The sequence below is a fragment of the Hylobates moloch genome, unplaced genomic scaffold (assembly GCF_009828535.3).
Source record: "Hylobates moloch isolate HMO894 unplaced genomic scaffold, HMol_V3 SCAFFOLD_7, whole genome shotgun sequence".
Lineage (NCBI taxonomy): Eukaryota > Metazoa > Chordata > Mammalia > Primates > Hylobatidae > Hylobates > Hylobates moloch.
The window spans coordinates 96,488,358-96,510,610 of record NW_026652282.1 but is presented as its reverse complement, the minus strand read 5'-3'; the positions used below and the strand labels follow the sequence as shown (position 1 = coordinate 96,510,610).

At 33.8% G+C, this 22,253-nt stretch overlaps 1 protein-coding gene across 3 annotated transcripts in view; it reads right to left on the bottom strand.

Annotated features, from left to right (window-relative positions):
- The window catches only part of HTR2C (5-hydroxytryptamine receptor 2C), a 327,242-nt gene that overhangs the window by 181,624 nt on the left and 123,365 nt on the right, over nucleotides 1–22,253 (bottom strand). For 2 of the 3 annotated variants that reach the window (XM_032757498.2, XM_032757499.2), the window contains exons 3-4: nucleotides 9,120–9,233; nucleotides 4,521–4,834 (exon numbers count right to left, since the gene is read on the bottom strand). In XM_032757498.2, the coding sequence (XP_032613389.1) occupies nucleotides 4,521–4,834; nucleotides 9,120–9,154 (349 nt within the window). In that variant the 5' untranslated portion in view covers nucleotides 9,155–9,233. Of the gene's footprint in view, nucleotides 1–4,520; nucleotides 4,835–9,119; nucleotides 9,234–13,220; nucleotides 13,312–22,253 lie in introns of all 3 variants that reach the window. The other variant, XM_032757497.2, reaches the window with a different exon arrangement.

Sequence of the window (22,253 nt, the reverse complement as noted above, 5' to 3'; positions counted from 1 at the left end):
TTTTTTTTTTTTTTGAGATAGAGTCTCGCTCTGTCACCCAGGCTGGAGTGCAGTGGCGCGATCTCCGCTCGCTGCAAGCTCCGCCTCCCAGGTTCATGCCATTCTCCTGCCTCAGCCTCCTGAGTAGCTAGGACCACAGGTGCCCACCACTACACCTGGCTAATTTTTTTTGTATTTTTAGTAGAGACGGTGCTTCACCATGTTAACCAGGATGGTCTCGATCTCCTGACCTCGTGATCTGCTCACGTTGGCCTCCCAAAGTGCTGGGATTACAGGCGCGAGCCACCGCGCCCAGCCTTATTTTCTTCTATTTCTTCCTCTATTTCACTGGTTTTGGTTCTTCTATTAATTACATTTCCTTTGGTGTTTAAGATGGTGTGTATTTTTGTTCTAGTGGTTAACTTTATATTTATAACATGCTTAATGACCCTAGACCCACGTTTTCTTATTAATTCTATTACTTTCTGATTTGCCAGTTTTTTATGGTTATAATTTAATTATTATCATTCGTTTATAGAAGAATCAACGAAATGATTCTACTCTCCTCTTCCCCTTCCTCTTTCTCTTCCTAATTTTTGGTTGCATTGTTTCCAGATTGTTAGAACAGATAAAACATAATATATTATTATATGACATGGTATTTTTCTGCTCTTAAAATACCATTTCTTTTATTTTAGCTCTAAAGTTAAATATATTAAATGTTTATCATCAGTCTTTTTGATGAAATTTTCCCAGTCATCCCTTTGTTAGATGAATCCCATCCACTATTTTATTTTGCTTTATTTTGTAATTTTATTTTATTCTATTTTATTTTATTTGAGATGGAATCTCCCTCTGTCACCCAAGCTGGATTGCAGTGGCTCAATCTTGGCTAACTACAACCTCCGCCTCCTGGGTTCAAGCGATTCTCCTGCCTCAGTCTCCCAAGGAGCTGAGATTACAGGCAGGCAGCACCACACCCAGCTAATTTTTTTGTATTTTTAGTAGACACCGGGTCTCTACTAAAGAAACCCGGTTGACCAGGCTGGTCTCGAACTCTTGACCACAAGTGATCCGCCCTCCTCGGCCTCCCAAAGTGCTGAGATTAAAGGCATGAGCCACCACACCTGACCTCCACTACTTTATTTTTTAAAAGGGCTTGTGGTACAGAATTCCCTGAATTTTCAAAAACTTAAACTTTTTATAGCCTTAATGGACAACTTGTCTACACATAGAATCATATTTCCAAACCGTTTTGTGTATTTAAAAATATTTTTAAATTTATGGCATCTATTATATAGAGTAAAATTCACCTTTTTAAAACTGTATACTAGAATTTATAGCTCTTCAAATTTATATATATATATTTGTATAACCATCACCACAATCAAGATATAGAACAGTTTCATAATAACAAAATAAATGCCTTTTTGAAGTCATCTTCCCACTTTCAGCCATTGAAACTATTGATCTGTTTTCTGTCTGTATAGATTTGCCTTTCAAAGCATGTCCTATAAATGGTTGTGTTTTGATAGTATTATTTCACTATTGCTTTGTCTTTTTTTTTTTTTTTTTTTTTTGACATGTAAGGCCAGTCTAACGCTCTTGCTCTTGTAAGTTTTTCCCTCTTTTTGCTTTGGAAACTCTGAGGATTTTTTCTTTATATTGAAAAATCCAGTGTCTCAGATTTATCTCAGAGTTCATTGTTTCAGGTCAATTTTCTAGCACTGGGTTGAACCTATCAATATGTAGAGTCAGACTCTCTTTTATATCTGGAAGACATTCTTAGATTACAGTTTTAAATATTAATTCTGTTTTACTATTTGTTCCTTTTCAAGGGTTCTCATACATACATTTGATCATTTTTGCTGATATTCCATTTCAACCACACACTTTCTGACATATTTTACTTCTTTCTTTGTCTCATCTTCATTCTCTTTATTAATCTGCTTTTCTTCTATACTCCTTATTAAGTTTCATATGAATCAATAGTTGTTGGGTGCTTTTTATGTTCATTCCTGATATGATGTATTTTTCTTCTATTTTATTTGTCCTGAATTCAGTTAATTTTCCTTTGTGTTGTCTTTTTTTTTTTTTTAACCATTTCTATTCTTAGTCATTAGATTACTACTTCAAGGTACATTTTTTAATACCTTAACATGCTTGTTTGAAGATATTTTTTGAAGTGTTTTGCTAGCATATTCTTCCACTTGATCATTCTTTATTGGAGGGAATGTTCATCAGATGCCTTCTTTCTATTCTCATATTCTGATTTCTTTCTATAGTAGCTTGGTATAGATGAAGATTGGTTGCATCTCAGAATTTCTATGAACATGACTGACAGTTTGTAGGTAGCTTCCAAAATTCCAAGCTCAAGAGCATCCTCTTTTCTTTGTGTATCAAAGTATGGTTTCTTTACTGGAGGGCCTTTGGGGGACAGTGGGAGACAGTAGAGGGAGGGGTGATGGGTCCTAGTATTTTGACATTTTCTGTATTGTAAGATGATAAATTTCCCCCTCTTGCTTCTTTTTCCTTTCACTGTGCTTTTTTTTTTTTTTTCAAGTCACCTCTTGCTTCCTTTTTTACCTTTTTCCACCTCCAAAGAGTTAATTTTCCAAGGCTGCTTTCTTGAGTCTTATGCATACTTTTCAGTACCTCATCTGAAGGCTGACCTTCTAGAGAAACTTTTCAGTATTTTCATACTTGGGGTAGACTTACTTGCTTGTGGTGATTTTTTTTTAAATTTTTTTATGGAGTCTTGCTCTGTTGCCCAAGCTGGAGTGCAGTGGTGTGATCTCAAGTCACTGCAACCTCTGCCTCCCAGGTTCAAGCAATTCTCCTGCCTCAGCCTCCCGAGTAGCTGGGATTACAGGCGCCTACCACCACGCCCAGCTAATTTTTTTGTATTTTCAGTAGAGACTGGGTTTCACCATGTTGGCCAGGCTGGTTTCAAGTTCCTGACCTCAAGTGATCCACCAGCCTGGGCCTCCCAAAGTGCTAAGACTACAGGCGTGAGTAACCGCCTGGCCACCTGTGGTGATTTTAGATCAATCTTAGGCTTCCTAATAGCTTTCCTCTAGTTTATTTCATGCTATCTTTCCTGGACTACTCTTCTTCTACGCAACAGCATGGGGTAGAAGCCTAATAGATAGTTCAGTGTTATTTCCCGTTTGTTTTTCTACTTACAGGTAATTTGAAATTTGAATGCTCTCCACACTTAACGGTGGTATTGTGTAGTTTTATTTGTTTTTTTATATTGTTCTTTGTTTATTTGGGCAGGGGAATAGATATGTTAAGAGACTTGGATTTATGCTAATATCATTATTTGGCCACTCACATTTTTTTAAAGGGAGAAGCTGGCAAAACAGACACCACAGAACACAGTATACCTTCTAAATTATAGTTTCACTTCATTCCAGTAATCTTTTCTTAATTTTGGAGCAATAGAGTGGTAAAATGCCCACTGAGCAGATAAAATACTGGTGCTTTAAGGCTAATGCATCATTAAAACTTGATGAAGAATAAGAAAACCATATATTCTGAGAACACTTTATGAAACGCCTATTAAGATAATCTACTATTGCCATAGGTATAGAACAGGCTAATTAATTTTTACATTTCATGAGAGATTATTTTCTAGATGCATTTATTTTCTTTTAGGATCGACAGCTAGATACACTTTCAATATTATTTCTTCTAGTCTAATTCCATTATACACTCCAGGCAACTGGAAGTCTATTTTACTCCTTTGTGAGATAAGCACATTAGCAATTAAATTCAAACTGGGCTCTCCAACTTCCTAGTAAAGATACTTTGTAGAATTGTATAAACGATTTGATTGTTCATCATAAATATTAGCTAGAAACAAAATCTTAGGTTAAAATGAACAGAATGAAGGGATGGAAGAAAATCAAAAGAAAAATTAAAAACCTCTTTAAAATCAATATATTGAAACTTTCAATGCCTGAATTTTTAAAGTGATGATACGAACTTACAGTTATATACTTAGTAATTAATTTTACTATCTCTTGTCTCTTTGTAATAACACAAATTATAGACTCCATGAACAAGAAGAATAGCTATTATTGAGTGCCTGTTTTGTGTCAACCACTTAGTTTGGCAGCTTTAAGAAGGATTTCTTAAAATATATTTATTAAAGAGGATGAGCCTGTTTTTCATTCTTTGTATCAGAGATGGTAGTAGGTATGTGTACTGCCCAGAACACGGGTTGAAAGATCTTTCTGTTACTGTCTCATTCGGTACATTGTAAGGCAACTAACTGTTCATTCATTGTTTACAAAGACACTAAGCAAGAGAGCATCTATGTATGATTTCAATATATTATAAAATGTCTGTTTTGCTTTTGGAAGACTGTTACTGATTTGTTTAATAAATATGATACATCCAACTCCTTCTGTCACACAATTTGCTTTTTTCTTTTTCCAAATGTTACAAGTAAAATAATTAACTTTATGAGTGTTTACTATGACACAAATTTATGACATTACATGAGATTGAAAAGTGAATAGAATTGTACTTACCATAAAGGATTGCCAGGAGAGACAGGGGCATGACAAGTAGTCCCACTAGCATATCAGCAATGGCTAGGGACATTAAGAAGTAATTGGTGGCATTGTGCAGTTTCTTTTCCATGCTTACTGCCATGATCACAAGGATGTTGCCACCTATTGTCATGATTATTATTACGACGATTGAAAGTGCTGGCCAGTTTTGTACCCCGTCTGGGAATTTGAAGCGTCCACCATCGGAGGTATTGAAAATGTCAGTTACTATAGCTGCTACTGGGCTCACAGAAATATCGCATTGCCAAACCAATAGGCCAATTAGGTGCACACTGAAAATTAAGAAGAAAAAAAAATCAGGTACATATTATATTACTTATACACAATAAGTTGCTCATGCAAAACAACTGCTTCTTCATGGATCATTGTCATCATTATCATCATCAGCATCATTGTCATCATTATTTCTACTCTCTTAATTAAGTCTCAGTATTTCTTCTTTCTCTCCAAAAATCACCAACTTTTATTGAGTGATTATTATGAGTTAGGCACTTAGTTTGCTGAAACATATATGTATAATCTCATTTGATCTTATTAAACAACCTCATGATGTCAGTTCTAATTTCTATCCATCATGTAGATGAGAAGACTGAGTAAAGTTCAGAAAGGGTAAGTAACTTTTTCAAGCCCAAACAGCCAGTAAGTGGGGGGGCCAGGGTCCATACTCAGGTCCCGCTGATTTCAAAGTCTATGTTTTAAACTTTTACTGCGATCTGAAACCACAGTATTGCTTGATTTGCTATAATAGTCTATTCTTTATATTTTTAAAATACTGATTCCTTTAGATATGTTCTGAGACAGCTGGTAACAGAATGAAGGGGGATTTTCTTAAAGGATCCATGACCCTAACAAGGAAACTGGAAGTTGCATTCTATTGATCCAAGGCTAAGAAGGAATTAAGTTGCCATCAGACCAACTTCCGGCAAGCGTCTGGAAGAGGTACAGTGGGTTTTGACAAGAGTATCCATTCATTTCTTTTTAGAAGTTTTTCTACCTTCTCACATTTGCAAAGTGCCATTATGCTGGTTCAATTGTTTCTTAACATTTTGTGCTATAAACTTTCCTTCTACCTGCCACTCTCCGCATTTCTGTCTTGTCTTATATTTTGTGGGCCTTGTTCTAGGCTAGATAATGATTTGTGGTGATTAATGCCTACGGATTTGTTACTTTTCATGCAGTGGAACTAAATCTCTTAAGTCATTTAAAATGTACATTTCTCATGATGGTCCTTCGGTAGATTCTACCAGTAGGAATTTCAGGCCAGGTGGCAGGCTATTGCCAGAGATGGATGTGGTTGTCATTTGCACATTCTAAATTAATATCCCCCTATGGCGACATGAGATTTATCTGAGTTATGTACATAAGTATTCTCTCAAAGTGTAAGCTCCTAAAATGTCTAATAAAGCTACACATTTTTTCCTTAATAAAATAGACAAGACAGCCAAGCATGTTCAATATTTCCTGCTTAAAACTAAGAAATATTACCTGTGAATGACTGATTTATGTTTATTCCATGTGTAGTAATAGTTATTTAATTAACGTTAAACAGCAACATGAGGATACGTTTCCTATATGTAGTGGTTGTTCAACCTTGATATTATTATAGAGGAGAAAATTGCCTCTGGTCGCACAATATATGCTACATAATTTTCTATGCAAGATAGTTGAAGGATGATTCTTTCTGAAATTAGGGAGATGGAACACATGACATAACATTCAGAGTCTATGTGTTCTCCATATTATGTATTTTTATGTCATTATCCCAGTCACTTGTTCTTTGAACTGAAGATAGTATCTCCAGGCAGGGATAATACGTGTGTGATTTAATGGACTCATTGCTCACTACCATTATCACAGAAATCGTAATTCTTATCAAATGGTGAGAAGTAATCAGTAAATTCTTCCAAATGTATTATTTTCCCAGAACATACAAAATAGGCAAAAATAATACAGGATTCCAAAATCTATAACATAATTAATCTGTGATTAATATGAGTAAAAATTAGTAAAATAAAGGACCAAATAAACAGAAGCAAGTTATTTGTTCTCAGCTTTGATTACTCTGTCACTGTATTTATTGAATGTGGCATGTGGCCAATGTCCTGGCTATCTGACTTCAGTAATTTTTGACCAGTCACTTAACCTATCAGAACATCAACTTCATCTGTACAAGGACAATCTCCATCATATGGTTGTTGTGAAAATTAAATTATACATGTCAAACTTTAATACCTGCGTCATAAGAGGCCCTCAGTAAATGCTGGAGGTACCTTCTGTCTGCTTCGCAGTTAAACAAAAGTATTTTTATGTTTGCTATATCCCAACTCATGTATTTCAAAATTTGCCAGGATAATTTTAAGTCTCGATTTTATTTTGAGACGATGTCTATGTGTGAAGAACTGGACTCCGAAAAGTAATCTTAAATCCAGTATGTTTTCCAGAGTCCTTTCTGGCCTAGCTGACAAAAGACTTGTCCTGCTGGCGTTTTAAAAAACAATGTTCTGTTTTAAATTAGCTGATGATCATCTCAAGTAGTCCCACAAGAATTTATCTCAAATACTAAACTGCATCTTCAATTGTTGATTGCAGAATGACAAGTACATTTATCCTTAAACCTATAGAATAAGGTCCTAGGGGAACATGCAGTCTGCCTCAAATGTACTAAGTAAATTGTGAAAACATCGAAATTCCTTCATATGTCTCTAAAAATGGTAGAGGAGTACAGGACAAATTATACATAACAAAAACATACACGAAGAAAATTATGTCAAATTATGAATTTTATAATTTGAGTATCTTTGAGTTTGGACTGTTTCAAGTAGTTATCTAGCCTATCCCTACTGGTCAGAAATTTTTTTTTTAATTAAAGAATCTGTGAGACAAATACTGAATTACTGAAGGAAGGAGTCTTGTCAGATGTAAACATATCTGTTGTGAATTACAAAATAAGGTAATGGTGTTAGGATAAATCTTGATAAAGTATTTACTTCACTTTCCTGGTTTCAATTAAATTCAGTTTAATAAATTTTTATTGAGCACTACTTATAGACAAGATTTTATGATTTTTATTAAAGTTTAATCCTTTATTCTTCAGTTTTGTAATGAAGAATTGGCTGTATTATAATTAAATCTAATTTTTAATACTTAACATGCTCAGTGAAATTATAAAGTCCTTTTACAAAAGAGGAGTAATTTAGGTCTTGCTCTTAAAGTTTATCCTAATTGTTTTTAAGCTCATAGGAATCTCATAAAATATGTACACAAAAGTCATAATTTCTCTTTGAAATGCATATAATTTACTCATTGCTACTAAAGTTTTAATGAAAATATAATTTTACATTCTTAGTATATAAACAAAATGATAATTTAATTTAAAAAGTTGAATATATTTAAAATCTACTGAGTTTTTCTATGACCTAGGACAATGGGCATTGTTAGAAGACAGGAATGCTTCCTTGTTTCTCTCAATAGAATTTAAAAAAATTGTGTATGAATTCTTTAATTAATTTCATAGCAGAATAATTTGGTGCCCTTTACGGCAGTCCTACACTTTGGTATATGGGCCAATGGCTATATACTAAGTTGGCACAGGCTCATGGAGTAGGAACACTTGTCCTTTCATTTTCCCATACCCAACTCTTCTTTTCCCTTCTTTATTACTGTCCTTCACTCTTTTCTTTCCCAGTTGTCTGCTCTAGTTCTCTTGGACTCTTCCGTACTTGAAACTATCATCACAACAATGACACTCAAGATGGGCCACGGTGATGCACACTGCAGAGGATCCAATGTTGCTGAACTTTATATCTCCACCACACTGTAAAATTTTTCCTGGGTGATCTCTTTTACAAGAATCATAAAGGAGACTACCTAGGAGCAAGGAGATTTGGGGTTTCTCAACTATACCGATCAGAGTTTACATAGCTTTGGATCATTTTTTTCTATGCTTCGTTCCTCAAAAAGCAGGTTTGGAAGAAACACTCCAACATTTTACTATGTAAAAAGAAGGTATACCTGGATTAGATCAAACTTAGAATTGCTTATTATTTGAATCTCCTGTATCTTTACCTACACCCTTTATGTTGTATATTACTGGCTGCAACTGGGTCACTGCATCAAGACTTCTGAGGATGACATTGGTTTTTCCCATCCAGCTACATCGCCAAGCCCTACCCCCTAACTTCCGACCTTTTCTTTTCCTACCTCAACTATTCTTCACAAAACCAGAGGCATTTCATTCTCTTAACTGTTCAGTTCATGCAAGAAGGAAAAGGAAAGAAATTTTTTCCTTTCTAAGTTTTACCCATGGAAAAAGTAGCCATGAACATTGAGATTATTTGAATTTAGGGCATTATCACCATATTACTTGTTTAAGTACGTGAACTCGAGTGCTTAATTAGAGTCCAGGAATCACCCATAATATTAGTCTTTTGGGATGCAAGCCATTTATGCAGATTTAGGCAAATATAGCTGATCATATAGAAGCATTTTTTAACATGTTGAGCAAGCTACCAAGCAACGTTATCTTTTTACTAAAATAATAAGTAGTAACATCCTTACAGGAACGAATGCACCGCATTCCTCAGGTTCACCATGATTGCTTCAGGCTTAAGCAACCAAAGTTTAAAATTGAGAAGAGGAAATTAACAGGTTAGGTTCATCATATCATCCTTTCTGGGGAGAGAAAAAGAAGAAAGAGAAAATTAGTTAAACGTCCAAATAACTTGCATAGTAACCAATTAAATAAACTTAAATGCACTTAATGGTGATAAGAAACAGTTATTAATTCAGCAAACAGGTAAGCATGTTATATTGTGTAAGTGATAAAATATGGCAAAGAGAGCAGATTTTTCAATTATCATCACAGTTTTTAAAAATTTCCTGTATATATTTGATATATACATGGTTTATACCAAATTTCCCCCTCTTGGAGTACACATGGCTTCAAATCAATGTTTTGAAAAAGAAATTAAGAATATATTCTTCTTAGTTTGCAAACCATTGGGAGAAAATATGTGATCTAATAATTAAATAGCATATCTAAAATAAAAAGGTTTCATCTTACAGCAACATGGAAAACCAAAGCAAATTTTAGGCATTCTATAAACTGAACACATTTTATACATTTCTAGTTTTGATTGCTTCAAAGTGAAGAAACCTGCAATTACATAGTTCTCTTTATACTTTTGCATTAACCAACAACATTCTCCAGAGGGCAGCAACAGGTTTATACTAAATAAATGAATTGATTAAATTTACTATATTAAATATAGCAACCACTCTAGTACTGATCAGTTAGTAGCCAACAGATGATATATTACAGAAAGAACACATGGTATAGTACTGAAAATAACAAACTAAAGGTTAGTTGCACTAGATGATTGAAACAAAAATCTTTAGTTTCTTTTGTGGATTAAGAAGTAACAATACATCTTCTAAAGTACTAGGCAGAAAACATAGAAATCAAACAACTTTTCAAAGAATTTCAGAGTGAATACCTTCTATTTCTGTAGGTTATTTTTTAAAGAGTTATTTGCTGCATCAAACCCAAACAAATATTTACATAGTGGATTATTCATCATTTAGCACTAACTATATTTGGTATGTTAAAGTGTTGGCCAAAAGTAAACTGGATGCAAATGTACTAAGAACCTCTCTCCTGCATTTTCTATTTAGGATTTTGATTATACTCTTTACCCACACCAAACATCTAACTGTATTTTTTCTGATGTTACAAAGCTATTTAAGAGTCAAGATCATGACACTGTTAAATTCACATGTACTGGGCTATCAATGAGAAGAATTCAGGGATATGTGTGTGAATGTGAGAGAGAAAGTGAGAAAGACAGATAATTGAATAGCTTGAGAACATGGAATAACACTGAAAGATCATCTGTTTTGTCTAATTTATAAATATTTAAGAGTAATATGATCATGAAAATCTGTCTTGATAAGCTTTCTTTATTGTGCTTCTAGCTCCTTCTAGAAATTTGGAAGTAAAATTTAACCAGAAGAAATCACATCTCCCTATGTTTCCCATCTCATTTAATAGCACTATCCTTGTCACTCAAGATACATAGTTAATATTTTCTCCCTTCTTCATCCCTTAGCTCTCATTTATCAGTTCTGTCAGTGCTACCTACACAAAAATCAATCTCAAAATCATCTCCTTACTACAGTAATACATAAAATGTGGCCTTCCAATATCTAGGAACTCAAAATATTCTGTGAGAGAGAGAGAGAGAGAGAGATCACCCTGACCATTAGTCAGACCAATTCTGTCCCATAAATTTTACCAGACAACACAGATATCTCTTTCTCTGGGAGGTCTGAAAATAAGTGACAGAAAAAAATGGTAAGGGAAAGCAAAAGGTCCCATCCTGCTTCTTAGCCCTCAAAAAGTATCAAACCTTTTCCCTTTTCCTTATGCTAAAAGTATTAAAATGATTTTCAATATTTATTTTTATGTATCCAAATATTAGTATAATTTTTAAAGGTTCAAAGATAGAGTAAAATATGCTGTGCTCCAATAGAGTATAACAAAACAAGCTGATACAATAATCATTTCATGAAGCATTTTATTAGCCACATTTTTAGCTATGGATGAATTCCATTACTGTTACTCAAAATATTATATTCCTTTAAAAATCAGCCAGCTTTGTTATGCTTTTTAACATGTATATTCCTGAGAAATATAAGCAGAAAGATTAAACATCAAATATTTATTTTTCTAAGTTCCAATTTTATTGAGAACAATGAGTAATAATCACAAAAAATATCATGTATATAGATTTCCAATTTATTAACAAAAATGACTTGTAGACAAAATCATGTCTCCCCATGCTGTTAAAATTTGCATGAACACTGACTGGATATGATAGAAAATACCTGTGAACTGGTGGTAAGAGTTTGGGAACATAGTGTGATGGGAATAAATTATATGAATTATGTAAAGTAAATCATGTTATCTTACATGTTTCCCCAAATGGCCAGGCCACTGTGATGATGATATTTTGCAATAAGAAATGTTCTGTGAGTAATTCTACTAAAAGGGAAGGTGATGCAAAACTTCTTAAGTCTTGGATAAGATCAATCAATAAAAGAAACTGAAAAACACAGCGAAACAACTCTAATGAAACTTTCTGATCTGCATATATGGAACTTTCTGATCTGTGTAATGGAACTTTTAAAGTTGCGTGAACACAAAAGAATGCTTATAAATTCAAGTTTTCAAATTTGTGAAGGTTTGTGTTTTGTAAAATTTTTTAAAAATCACTTGTGAGATAATTGATGGAATAATTGACTAATTTTTAATGAGATTTTACAATATTTGCCTTGAAACTAGGTTTGATAATTTAATAAGTGTTATAATTTATAATTATACTTATAATAATATAAGTATAATTATATTAATAAGTATAATTATATTAATAATATAAGTATAATTATAACCAACTTTATAATATATATTTGTGTGTTTATGTGTTACTTTGTGTAGTTATACATATTTATAATTTCGTGTCCAGAAAAAGATTAACTTAAAACCAATTAGCTGTCTCAAGTATGAAGAGAAAATCATAGATTAAATCATAGAAATAAGATCAGGATAACCACTAAATACACACTCCGACCAATCTCTCAATCCTTTCTACAGTATAAATCACAGACCTTTTCATGCCTTCTCTAAAGCACTGTAAAATCTTCAGACATCAATAACAGTAACTACAGTTGCTAAGACAAATGGGGGAGAAACATTAGTTTTCACATAATTTTCAATAGTACAATTTTACACAAGATATTGCAGAATAACCTCAATTAATGTGAAAATTTAATTAAGTATGAATCCATACCATGAGTATTATATTTAATTCATGCCTATGAAATCTATGCTCATATGGCTATATGCCATGTGTCATACAGCATATGTCATCCAGAATAGTGTGAACACTCCAAAACAACTGAACCAAAATCGAATCTCCACTGGACATTTGGAAATAAATTGCAAACTATCAGAATCCGTATCACTCACAGAAATACTTAAAAGTCATCATCAATAATCACCTTGGAAGCAAAAGTAATTTTAAAAAATAAGTTAAAAACTATGGGACAGAGCAAGACACCATCTCCGCAAAAAAAATCAGCCCCATGTGACGGTGCGGGCCTGTAGTCCCAGTTACTGTGGGGTGGGCTTGGGGACGGAGGTGGGAGGATGGCTTGAGGCCAGCAGGTGGCAGCAGCAGTGAGCTGTGATCGCACCACTGCACTCCAGTCTGGGTGACACAGTGAGACCCTGTCTCAAAAAATATTAACAAAATCAAAGAAAACAAAAAACTGTGGGGCACAAAGGCTGGCATGAACAAGGCTTTTTAAAGGTGTTGTATTAATACTAAAGGCAAATTTTTGAGCAGAAGAGCCATATAGATGTACTTTCCATGTAACATCCACAATCCTTAGCCAAGTCCTGAGTACAAAGTAATTGGCTGATTGATGGGAAGGTAGGAGATTTAAGGTGTGAAGTCAAAAGATACTATCTAAGAATAAAGGAAGAGCTGTGGTTTTGCCCAAATTGTGCTTGGAGAGGATAGAAGCTTACAACTTTATTGAAAACCCTTGCCTTGCATCCTCTAAAGCTAACCATTTATAATTCATTTTTATCATTACCTTTTCCACCCTTTGGCACTGAAGAAAGATTGGTCGTGTTTCAATCACGTTTTCTGTTCTCACACTACTTTTTATTCTTTCTTTCCCAGACCTGGTTGAACATAATATTGATGAGTCTTAAAAAAAAAATGCCAGCATTTCTACTCATGTTTTAACAAAAATTGGAGAGTCTAGATTCACCCATGAAAAGATATAGTTTACACTAGATTTCTGGAAATTCTATTAGCACATTATAATGATGCAGCATATTTTCTGTCAAACTGAAAGACTAAATTTCACACTAATTTTTTTTAAATTGTAGAATAGGCCACGTGTGATGGCTCATGCCTATAATCCCAGCACTTTGGGAGGCCAGAGTGGGTGCATTGCTTGAGCTCAGGAGTTCAAGACCAGCCTGGACAAAATGGCAAAACCCCATGTCTACAAAAAATACAAAAAATAGCCAGATGTGGTGGCGTATGCCTCTGGTCCCAGCTACTTGAGAGGCTGAGGTGGGAGGATCCCTTGAACTCAGGTGGTTGAGGCTGCAGTGAGCCCTGATCATATCACTCTACTCCAGCTAGGGCAACAGATCCTGTCTCAAAAAAAAAAGAAATTGTAGAATATAGTCGACTAGATCACTTCTGTCTCACTTTGTATAACAAAGCATTTAAAAATTGAATAAATAATAGTACATATAGAAGTTTGATTTTTAACAATTTTCAGTATTCAGAAATTATGACTCATAATTCAAATATTATCCCTCTAGTTATTATACCCACTGAGCTTTTAGCAGATGTCTAAATCAAAAACGAATTAGCCATAAATGTTCAGATTAGTCCTGGGAAGATTATATTAATGTGGCACAGATTTACAATAATTTTGGGGGAGCTCATTTAATTCAAAAATTATCCTTAGGACTAATGAATGTTGTAGGAAGTTTTCCTTTCAACTTCAAATGTAGTCTAGCGATTTTCTAATAAATCATACATTTGTCATACTAAAAACTCACCTTTGCTAACTATAGTCAAATCAGATAATTTTTATTATTTTGATAGAAAGTTTTTCAGTTATTATCATCAATGAAATTAAAGACTACTCTTCCACCAGTGATTATTCAATTTGAATGCAAGTCTAGGCTCATTACTTGTATTCCCTGTCCTCCAAGATAATGTTAAGTGGTTATTTAAACAGATTTACCTGTTCCTCCTATGCTTGGAATTCAAATGGAAAAAAAAATTTTTTTCTCCTCATTTGTATTTACTAAATACCTCTGCTTGTGTTTGACATGTTCCATGAGCGTGATTATTGTCAAATTATGTGCGAATTCACACAACAGTTAACTCAAAATCTACAGCATATAAAATTATGTTTTTCACAGCTAGACCTATTCTATTTACATAAAATAATACTTTAAAAACATACACTTCCCAGTTGACAGACTTAAAGTAGCAATTGCAAATCACTCTATGATGGTAGTAACAGACAAGGAGAGAATTTGCCTTAGTGGGCAGAATGCCCAGCAATTTGAAACTGCTTTCTCCATAGGTGGTAGCAGAACTATCTAGGAATTATCTCAGTGTTAGTATGCACATAGCACAATAAACTGAAGGTTTTCAAAGAGGAGAGCTAATGGAGCAAACCATATGCTAAATCTCTGTGTTGGAGACCAACTCCAGCCAATCTGCAGGACCAAAAGCTATATAATAGTAGTTTCATATATTCAAATATTTATCGATTGCTTATTATGTGCCAGGCACTATGCCAGATGCTGGGCATGTAGTAGTAAACAAGGTAGACAGGGCCCCTGCTCCAATGGAGCTTACATTCTAGCTGGAGATACAGAAAATAAACATTTAAACAAAGATGTAGGATAATTTCAAATAGTGATAATTGCTATAATAAAATGAAATTGCATCATGAGATAAAGAGTGATTGGGGGAAATACATCAGATGGATCCATGTACATAGCCATAGCTTGAGGTTAGATATCTTTTAAATATTATAATATACAAATAATAGTTGCCAGCATTTGCCAGCTACTCTCCATCACAATATAAAATAGTTATTTTATACTGGTGAGTACACGACAAGTGTCACTGATGAGAGCAGATCAAAATTTTCTGTTAATTTGATTTTAATTTTGCAAGCTAGAAAAAAAATCCTCTGTATCTTTTGTTAAGACACTTAAAAATCAATTTAGTTGTATACTAAAATGCATTCCCACTTACATCTACAATGGTGTCTCTTCACCCGCAAGCAATTCCCAATTCCCATTTCATTAGATTAAGAGATCACAAACTTTTCACTTTCTAACAGGCTCTTCTGGTTGTGGAGGGTTCCAGCTGAGTCATGAAAAGCGAAAAGTTCAGTCAGTTGCCCAGATGTATTTATTGCCAAATAACACAGGGTACTTGGATACATCTGGACAGCCGAATGAACTCTTAACTCCTCGTCTCTCCAACAGCTCTTCCTTCTCAGCTTCAAGACATCCTATATAAAGGGGAAAGAAACAAACAAAAAGCTACTTCAAAGTTGAAGGGTCAGTTTCTGGTTTTGCTGTCTCATCTGGAAAAAAGAAGCGACTTCTGCTATTTTATAACTTAATGATATAAAATGTATACAACTCATAAAATGTAGAAACAGCTAGAAGTACCAGATTAATCGTGTTAAATTCAAATATGTCATGAATACAGAAAACTGAGACAACAAAAATTAATTTGCATAATGAATAATTTATATAATGTATAATTCATTCTAGTATCATTCAACACCCCAGCCGTTAAATATGTGTGGTTAGCATAAAGGACATTAGGCTGGGCAGTAGGAGACATGAGTTCTAGTCTTGACTCTTACCACTTACTAGATGTGTCACTCAAACTTTTTGAGCCTCACCGTTTTCATCCATGACAAAGAAGTTGCGATAGAGGACCTCTGTCCCTTTTTGCTCTGAAATGCTGTGAATTGGGTTCCTTGCTAAATTGTTGACATTATTCTACGCCGTTTTACAAACAAGATACTTCTAAATAGCTGAGTTTGGTTACAATTAAATCTTACTTGTTATTGTTAATTAAATACAAAACATAGCATTCACCTGACAAAGCCTTTTGTTTGAAAGGAATGCGAAAGTGACTTTTAACTTGAGTATTCTCATAACTCAGTTCTACACATCCCACAAACTAATATGTAGGTATTCTGTACCATGCCCTTATCTACTTCCTTAAATGAATCCTTAAATACATTTCTCATTCTTAAAGAGTTAGGAGACCACACAGACTCATAAAAATTTTAAACGAAATTGTTTATTGGTGATTTTCTTATTTTAAAAAATCTTCTGCCTAGTATATTTTACAGAAAAGTGAAGTATAAGAAGTAATGGCCAGTTTTGTAGCTATCTAAAGCTTGGCTTCTACTTTAGTGGTTTAATTCTCAGGTAGAATCTGTTTATGGTTTTGTATACTCTTCTACCATTTTGTTTATTTATGGAGAAAAATAGTACCTCAGTTTGACAACTTTGAAAATAATGTTTCCTGTCCCAATTCTACAAACGTTATATCAGATGCTGTCAATATTTAGCAAAGCAGATATGGCTATTTTATAACTCCCCTCAGTGTAATTAAAGCTAAAATATCAGACCACAAATGACATGTAATATATTTTCACTTTTTAAATTTTCTAATTAGATTTGTGGAGAATTCTTCAACTTACCCTCTCAGAGTACCTCCTGTACAACTCAATTTATAAAATAAAACCTCTAAGAAAATTCGAACTAACAAATCTTCAAATCCTTTTGCTCATGACTCTGTGTGTGTGTGTGTGTGTGTGTGTGTGTGTGTGTGTGTGTGTGTTTATACGTGTGTATGCATGTGTTTTGAGAGAGAGGAATGAAAAGAAAGGTGCTACTACACACATTTTATTATAACCACCCTCCAAAGCACCATCATTTCATAAATCATTTCATAACTCAAAGCCCTTTGAATGTTTTCCTTCATGTTTTTCAAGAGGGAGAAGTAACTTACCTAATATAAAAAAAATCTATGAACTATTGATCACTGAAATGTTGGATAAAATAACCCATTTATGAAACATCAGATGCTTCATACAACATCTGTTTTTACATCTCACTGAAAGATTCTATATATAGAATTCAGTCACGATTGTTCCACTCACTTGAGTGCCGTGGAGACAGTTTCTGTCACACAGACTTGGTCTATAATATAGACCAACTGTAGGCAATTTTGCTAAAATATCAACATGTTGTTCTACAGTTTTATCCAATGTTAAAGTACATTTTAAAAAGAAAAAAATGAGATGCTTCTGAGACTATGAAGAAAATTTGAATATGGACTGGGGTATTATATTAAGGAATTATTCTTAAAATTTTGGGGGGTGGTAACTGTATCGTGGTTTTGCAGTAATGTAGCCACAATTTTAGAAATAGATACTGAAGCAATGTGAAATGATTTTAAATAATTCAACAAAGAGAATGGGAAAGAGAAAGGGATAGACTGGTTGCAAAATTTTAATAATTATTGAATCTGGATGATGGTGTTATGGAGGATCACTGTACTCTTGTCTCTATGACTGTTTATGTTTGAAAGGTTTTTAAAATAAATTATAATTACAAATGAGATATGCTTTTAGATTATATAGCATGAAAAATATAAAGTTTTGTCAAAGATAGAAGATTTCATTATTTTATACTCAATCCAGTTTTTATTTTTAGCATTTTATACATCGCCAGTCCAGTTGTTAAAAAAAAAAAAATTATTCTAGTTATCTCCTAAAATAATGATGATGTCTTTTCCATAGCAAAAAATTAGTCTGTCTTGATCATATAAAATGATACAGACATCTTTCGTCTTTGATGACTTTCTCTCCAGTGGATGTTATGATAATACACTTTGAGAAAAATGGTCTTTGGGTAAACCACATTTCCAATAACAATTTATTAAAGTCTTTGGATCAGTACCATCCCTTCCACTTAACAACAGCTGACGACAACATGAGCTCTCTCATCTAAGCTCTCCCTGGGGAAGTGCAATGATGATGATTCACTAAATATAGGCCATACCTTTAATTTGGCAAAGGTCTTAAATATCTTTCAGGACAACAATATGATTATTCAGAGAAAGGCAATTGACTGTAAATAAAGTTTTCTGACAGCTACAGATATAATACACATATTATGGTATTTAAATTTGTTATGAGTTTCTCTGTAAATTCAAAATTAGTTCCATCCTTCATGACTGTGTATAATTTTTCTAGATCAGGGACTAAATAGGTTGAAAAGTTGCATTGATTAAAGTATTCATTTCTCGTTGGAAATCTGTTTGCTCAGGAAATTTACGAAAGACAATGTATTTGGTGCAAATCACCACTGAGGTATGGTGTGACACGTTTGCCTTTCAGGTGATTTTACAGACCTTTTATATTATGCAGAGAAATATGTTAAAGAGAATATTTTATTCTTTTCTCTCATTCCAGGGATTCTATATTTCATGAGATCACAGAAATGACATCTAAATAATAATGCTTTACTTTTCAAAACTGCATATGATGCTGACTAAATTATGCATTTGTTTAACAAAAACAGATTACATGCATCATCATGAACATTTGTTCTTAAGTAGTAAATCATAGGCAACGTTGCTTCTTCTATTGCTACATTTTAAAAACTGTCACAAAGAGCTATTATTTTCTTTTGTAAATAACAATCGATATGCTTCTTTTATTGGTATAAAGAATTGATACAAATCTTCTTTTATAAATAACAATTTCTAGGTTAAAGTTATAGGACCCTATTTTTTTAAATGCAGGTATTGTGTTTATGAAACAAAATCCACAGTTAATGTCCACGTACTTTGTTCCAGGCACAGTGATAAAAGTTAGTTTTACCTCATGTTAACAGAAATGCATATTACAGAAAAAGAAATAGTGAAGTTCAAAGAGGTTAAGCTATTTTTTCTGATAAACGGCAGGATTCAGATTCTGAAAGCCTGTTTAAGTGATTTTTAAAAAACACATTTAGGAAGGCAGTATTAGCAAAGAGTTTATGTTTTCATCGAGGCATTGTTCATTTATTCAATGCATTTATTTAATGCCAAGTATGTGCTTGGGAATGTTCTAGATACTAGGGATATATGAGTGAATAAAGCAAAGACCTCTGCCCATGTAGAGGTTACATTCTTGTTTTCTCCATTAATTATCAATTTTTTTAAGTAAGAATTTATCGTAAAATAAATTAGTATAATGTCTAAATATTTTCAAGATTTTATTCATCTGTTCTATAAGTAAAAGAATGAAAGATATGCAAGCTACTTTTGGCAAACTATCTCAATCTTTAAGGTTACTGCCTAACATATTTGTGATTATATATTCACTACTATTCTCTATTCATACTTAATTTTTCTACAATCTGCTGATATTGGGGCACTGAAACAAAATCATTGTTATTGTATCATGAAATATTCCTCAAGTTTTAAAGTCTTATTTTAAATTACTAAAATATTTTGGTCCAAATTAAAACCATCTGTATAGGCAAGCAACTAAGAAAATGAAAGCCAAAGATAGAAGAATTGGCAATATAATGCCTCCATAGATAATCTAGCCAATCATATTGTGTTGCCTATACTTTAGGTAGGTTTGAAAAATTCTACAGGTTCCATAAAACACTTGCTACTCAGAAAAAGCCAGAAATTATTCTAAATGGTCTTTACATGTAACTTGCCAAAAATTGGGAAGTTGCTCTCATGAATCAAGTATCCAGCTCATGCCAATATTTGTGGAAACGTAGTCATTAGCCTCCCACACACCTTTTGGCTTGATACCTTGCATTCTGGCAGTAGAGAAGCTATTAGCAGAGGACTTCATAAAGTTCATGTCACCGAATCTGTCATTGTGATATACCCTGGGAAGTGCTACTGTCTAAGCCACCATCTGTTGCCCTAAGATAAATAGAAAAAGGAATAAAAAACTCCTCTCAGTTGAGTCATTCCTGTGGAAATGGCTCAACAAGAAAAACTATTAAAAACAGATACATAATAATTGTTTCCATTTGCTGATTTATTATTATATACCAAGTGATGTGAGAAACACTCTATTTTTTCTCATTTAATCTTTACTATGAAAACAATGCAATACCGGATTAAAAGATAAAAGGAAATGTTGAATTACCACATACAACTAATAAGTTATAGAGCAATATTTAATTTTAGATGTATTGCACTCCAATATCTATATTTTTTCACTCCTCATCACTATCTCTTATAGTGGTTCTTTTATTTTTATAAGAAACTATAAATTTTTCCACATTAAACATTATGCCTGTCAATCTCTATGTCTAATAAGCACACTCTCATGAGCAGTATTGAAGGGGGGTACTTGAAGACCATCCAACTTTCTGTTGCTTTGTGTAGTTTTGTTGTTTAGAGACGGGGTCGCACTATGTTGCCTCAGTTGGTGTGGAACTCCTGGGCTCAAGCCATTCTCCCATCTCAGCTTCCTGAGGAGCTGGGACCACAGGCACATGCCACAGTGCAAAGTTCGGACTTTCTGTTTTAATAGTTAAAGAATCTGATCCAGAAGAGATAAATGACTTATTCAACGTCCTTATGTTAATTTTTGTCAGTGCCAAGATAAGAAGCCAGTCTCCTGCTTCTTTTCCAGTCCTTTGATTCTGAGCCTTACTGATAGCAAAAAGCCCAAAGACTCACGGATGATCAGTGTCTCATTAGTTTATGCATAACTATTAGTACAGTTGTCTCACTGCCGCTCTTTAAGTGAAAGAAAATGAAGGAAATGTCATAGACTACAAAATTAAATGCAGTAGAAAGCTACTTTGGAATGCATTTCTGAACACTTGGCTCTGCAAATATTTAAAGAAGGAACTCTGGCAGAAAGGCAGGCATGAAGAAAGGAACAAATGAAGAAGAAGAGGAATAAGAAAAGGAAGGAAGGAAGAAGAGAACAGAAGGAAGAAAGGCAAAGAAATTGTTGTCCTAAAATCTGTAGTAATTCCTAGATGTCTGGAAGCCCTGCACGGTTATGTTATGTCTGCTGTTCCAAGGACAAATTCTGGCAGGAATATGCTGGCAGGACTACTCTCAAACATAAGTTGTTTATGCAAAACTTTGTTAAATCTCACAGTTGCTTTCTTGATCATTTAATTTACTCACAACAATACCAGTGGAACAAAGTGATTTTTAAATACAATTAACACTTCCATGACTAGAGTAAAAATTTAAAGACGGCAATTTTGTTCTGTAGAAAATATACCAATTTTTTATTCAAACAAGTAGTACAGAGATAATCCCATCAACCAATATTCCTAGATCATTGTTTTACTATAGTTTGTGAATTTCACATAATTTACAAAATTCTGGACAGAATAATAATCGACTAGGGAGGTTTCAAATAGCGATCTTGATATCTGACAAAATAAATTTGAAGTTAAAAAAGTAAGAGTGAAAAAGAAAGATGCTTATTAATGATAAAAGAAAGCCACAATTAACAACAAAGAAATAGCAGTTAAGAGTATCTCTGCATCCAATAACACAGAAATGACTTTTATAACGGAAAATCTAAAAAAGGTGGAAGAATACATTTATGGGTGCATCCTAATAATAGGAGATAGCTTTTAGCTGTGGCTTACTATGATCAACCAAAGTGATTCACAAGATAGCACTGCCTTTGATATTGCTATCACTGTTTAATTGTACTAGTTGTTTTGAAAGCAATGACTTTTTTGAAGCAATAATGTATTCGACTATCATTTAAGATTTGCCAAAGAATGCCTTTTCTCTCTAAGCCATATAGTTAAGTAACCAGAGAAAGTCTTTGGTCCATTAAATATGAAGCTGAATAATGATAAAACTTAAAAAAAAAGGCCGGGCGCGGTGGCTCACGCTTGTAATCCCAGCACTTTGGGAGGCCGAGGCGGGCGGATCACGAGGTCAGGAGATCGAGACCACGGTGAAACCCCGTCTCTACTAAAAATACAAAAAATTAGCTGGGACTACAGGCGCCCGCCACCACGCCCGGCTAATTTTTTGT